The sequence below is a fragment of the Pinus tabuliformis genome, chromosome 1_1 (assembly GCF_031772625.1).
Source record: "Pinus tabuliformis cultivar Carrire ecotype Pingquan chromosome 1_1, CPIR1, whole genome shotgun sequence".
In the NCBI taxonomy this organism is placed as follows: domain Eukaryota; kingdom Viridiplantae; phylum Streptophyta; class Pinopsida; order Pinales; family Pinaceae; genus Pinus; species Pinus tabuliformis.
Genome location: NC_142297.1, coordinates 11,499,103 through 11,503,646, shown reverse-complemented (window position 1 = coordinate 11,503,646; position 4,544 = coordinate 11,499,103). Strand labels below are relative to the sequence as shown.

Here is a 4,544-nt window from a genome sequence, read left to right as displayed (position 1 = left end):
AACCCATGAAGTCTTGATCAAGCATTGAATTTTCAATCCACTAATCAAGAGAGATGGCAACCATTATCCACCCTACTGCGTCTATTCAAGAGATGGCAACCATTATCCACCCTACTGCGTCTATTCAAGAGATGGTCATCATTATCCATCGACGCCGCTGCGTCTATTCAACAGATGGTGCCATCTATTGAATAGCATATTGAAAATTCAATGCTCCATGTCGACTCTGACTTTGGCTTCTATATAGAATGAATAAACAAAAAAAGTAATCACATCAGAGTGGATAATGGTGGTCATCTCTTGAATAATGCATTAAAAATTCACTGGTCAGGGTGGATAATGGTGACCATCTCTTGAATAATGCATTAAAAATCCACTGCTCGATGTGGACTCTTTAAGACTCTAAATAGGATTAATAAAATAAAATGGCCTAATACTACTGGTTAAGGGTTTAATGTGCATCCAGCTGCACAGCAATCTTCCCCACAATTATTCTGTATTTCTGAAAACCCTAAATTATTTCCCACGATCTCTCTGCGCTTCTGAACCCCTAACTTGTCTCCTCTGCAAATTGCATCAAAAACATCGGCCATCACTACCATTCTATTTTATTTTTATTTTCAATTTAGCAATGGCTGCATCCTCCTCCACCGCTCCTCATTCCAACGATAACAAGTGGTATGACATATTCATAAACCATCGCGGGATTGATGTGAAGAAAACCTTCGCTAAGTCTCTCTACGATCGCCTTTGCTCAATTGGATTGAGGGCCTTTCTGGATGAGCACGAGTTGCAACAGGGATTCAGTTTCCCTTCTCAAATAAAACATGCTATTAGTACAGCCTCAGTCCATGTGGCAATCTTCTCTCCACGGTATGCCGAATCAAGATGGTGTCTAGATGAGCTAGGAATGATGTTGGAATCAAAAACTCCCATCATTCCAGTGTTTTACGGTGTTACGCCCGCTGAGGTTCGGTGGGCACGGCGGGGCCAAAAAGGAAATTATGCTCAAGCACTACAAAACCATGAAGATAAGCAACGATATGACTCCAGCACTATTGAAAATTGGAGATATGCACTTTCCGTTGTTGCAGATATCAGCGGTTTCGAGCTGGAGATGTCCAGTATTGGGTGAGAGCTCAACTTTTCCTCTCAACATGGTAGTGATTTATGTTTTATTAATAGACATAGACGTTTGTTTAATACAAGTATTTTTTTTCTTATGAATATCTAGCGAGGGCGAGGATAAATTGGAGCTGAAGCTGCTAGATAAGGTGGTTAAACGTTTGTCCGAAATGCTCAGAAGGCCAGCCTTGCACGTGGCCCAATATCCAACAGGTTTGGATTACAACCTCAAACTTTTTGAAGATGCAGTGCTTTTGCAGCAACAGCAAAGGCGGACACCTCATATCATTGGGATCGTGGGGTTAGGTGGCGTAGGAAAAACAACACTGGCAAAAGAATTCTTCAATAGGAAGAAATCAAATCATCATAGATCCTGTTTTTTATTCAACATCAGAGAAAATGCAGCAAAAGGCTCCTTAATTTCGCTGCAAAGACAACTTCTGAGGACCTTGATTGGATGCGATAAGCATGTAGACAGTGTTGATGAAGGTAAAGGGAGGCTTATAGAGCCTCTCAAATTTTCCAACGCCTTAGTAGTCCTAGATGATGTGGACGATGAGGATCAGGTGAATGCACTTTTGCCTGTTCAAACCCATGATCTCTGTTCGGGGAGCTTAGTATTGATTACATCTAGAGATAAGAATGTTCTCAGAAGCTCAAGAGTTGAAAATTCATCTATTTATAAGCTAATTCCACTTAACACACAACATTCCCGGGAGCTTTTTTGCTCCCATGCCTTCGGCCAATCTTATCCGCCGCAAAGGTTTGAATATTTGGTGGATAAGTTCTTAAAATCATGTAATGGATTGCCCTTGTCTTTGAAAGTATTTGGGGCACTTCTTTATGGAAGAGATATATTAGAGTGGGAAAACGAACTAGCCAGTCTTCAACAAGTACTTCCTAATAAGATAACGGAAAGCCTTAAAATCAGTTATTACGCCCTCAATAAAGAGGAACAACAGATTTTCTTGGACATTGCATGTTTTTTCGTAGGAGAAAACGTGGACACAGCCATAGGAATATGGAACAGATCAGGTTGGAAGGGAAAGAGGGGCTTTCAAAATATAATAAACAAATGTCTAGTGGAAGTGGGCAGTTGGAATGATATACATATGCATGACCACATCCGAGACCTGGGAAGAGAAGTCGCTGAGGTTTCCTCGCCGCGTCGTCTTTGGCGTTGGACAAATCATGTCATTGATAATTTGCTGCAACCATCATCTGTAAGTGTTCAGCCAATTTATTAATAAAAATTTCTTATCAATTCTTGATAAACTGGTGTTAACAATCGCTTTGCAACAATGGACAGGAAATAACCGTGCGGGGAATTCGGATGGTTCATGGTGACTGTAATCGTCATGATGAAGATGTATTTGGCCTTATTGATACTGAAAAAACTATTTTGGAATGCATTTTGAAGAGGTTAAGAATTCTTGATATGGAAAATGAGCTCTTGGAAAGCATTGTGAGGAGGGTGGAGTTACCGAATCTCATGTGGCTCCGCTGGAAGAAGTGTCCCCACTCTTCCCTGCCTTTATGGATTCCTTTGAAAAATTTAAGGGTTCTACGAGTGTCCGAGAGCTTATTGAACACATTGTGGCACACGGAAGGCGAACCACAGGTAAATATGAATTTGTTGTGTTTAAACTTCGTATTTTTGGTTGCTGTGAATATTGTGCAATAGTCTCTTATGTTTGGTTATGCAGATGAGAATCATGATCCACATATAAGTATCTTTCTTACGGTGGAAAAGTGTGAACATTCTGCTCTTGCAGGTACCTCTACAGTTGCCACTATGTTTGGAGGAGTTGTACGCAGATGGATGTGTGCGGCTGAAGAGCATCAAGGGGTTGGAGCAGTCGACAAAACTTCGACAACTAGTTGTTAGTGGTTGCTCCAATTTAGAAGAGCTGCCAAGTATGGCAACGTTCCTATCTTTGGAGGTGTTGGTGGCAGACAGATGTATCAAACTGAAGAACATAAGGGGGCTAGCCCAGGCCACAAAACTGAGAATCCTAAGTATTTCTTACTGCTTTGAGTTAGAAGAGCTGGAAAATATGGAAACATTGACATCTTTGGAGGAGTTGTGGGTGGATGGATGTATTAAGTTGAAAAGCATCGAGGGATTGGTGAACGCTACAAGGCTCAGAATTTTACGTATTTCTGGTTGCTTTGAGTTAGAAGAACTGCCAAATATGAAAACATTGGTATCTTTGGAGGAGTTGTGCGCAGAAGGATGTGTGAAGCTGAAGGGCATACGGGGATTGGCGCATGCGAGAAAGCTCAGATTGGTAAATATTATAGGGTGCTTTGGGTTAGAAGAATTGCCAAGTATAGAGGCATTAGTATCTTTGGAGGTCAAACACCTACGACTGTCTGAGAGCGTATTAAACACATTGTGGCACAGGGAAAGCGAATCACAGGTAAATAGAAATTTGCTAGGTCTTGCATGTTTGGTTATGCAGATAAGGATCATGATCACATATAAATATTCCTGTAGGTTTATACAGATGAGAATCTTGATCACATATGAATATTCTTCTTATGGTGGAAACATGTGAACATTTTGCTTTTGTAGGTACATCTGCAGTTGCCAGTGTGTTGGGATCAGTTGTGGGTAGAGGGATGTGCGCCGTTGAAAAGCATCAGGGGTTTGGAGCAGTCGACAAAGCTTCTAGAGCTAGCTAATGGGTGCTCCAACTTGTTTGAAGAAGTGTTGAGTATGGAAACGTTTGTATCTTTGGCGGTGACGTATGAAGCTGAAGAACACGCGGGGCTTGCCCCAAGCGAGAAAGCTTAGAATCTGATGCGGAATATCCTTAACCTGCCATGTGTTTTGGGATTTCCTGTATTCAGCTACATGTTGATGGTAAGAGTTGGTCTTCGTCCATATATTTGGTAAGTAGTTATGTATGTGATATGTGCATGCTTGTAAAAGTGTCGGGCAAAGTGTAAATGTCGCAGGATTTTGTATTATTAACAAAGGGTTATGCTTTTTTTATTAATGGTTATTAAAGTAGATTTTTCAATGAATTTTTAGAACTTAGATTGGAAAATTCCACTAAAAAATATTTCCAAAAGGTTACATTAAAGATAATTTTTTAATTAATTATTAATTAATGTAATTTATAATCTTTAATTTTAAGAAATAAATAGTTGTTTTTCAATATTATTTAAAAGTTATTTTCAAATATTTGATTATATTATAAATCCGTGGTTTAATTTATTTGTTGTACATTATTAATTTAGTATTAATTAATTTAATTTATAATGTTTAATTTTAAAAAATGAATATTTATTTTTTAATATTATTTTAAAAATATTTTTAAATATTTGATTGGATCATAATTTGGTGATGTTATTGTAGTTTTTGGGCATTATAATGTGATGTTGATAGTTGTTTGACAAATTTTATGCCA

General features: G+C 38.8%; 1 protein-coding gene across 1 annotated transcript; it reads left to right on the top strand.

The window, feature by feature from the left end:
* The first annotated feature begins 554 nt into the window (after positions 1–554).
* On the top strand, positions 555–4,024 carry LOC149211362 (TMV resistance protein N-like). The gene is made up of 5 exons (XM_089390419.1): positions 555–1,119; positions 1,235–2,348; positions 2,435–2,746; positions 2,901–3,548; positions 3,704–4,024. Exons 1-5 carry the CDS (start codon positions 632–634, stop codon positions 3,923–3,925), a joined length of 2,784 nt encoding a protein of 927 aa, XP_089246545.1. The 5' UTR covers positions 555–631; the 3' UTR covers positions 3,926–4,024.
* Positions 4,025–4,544: the final 520 nt, after the last annotated feature.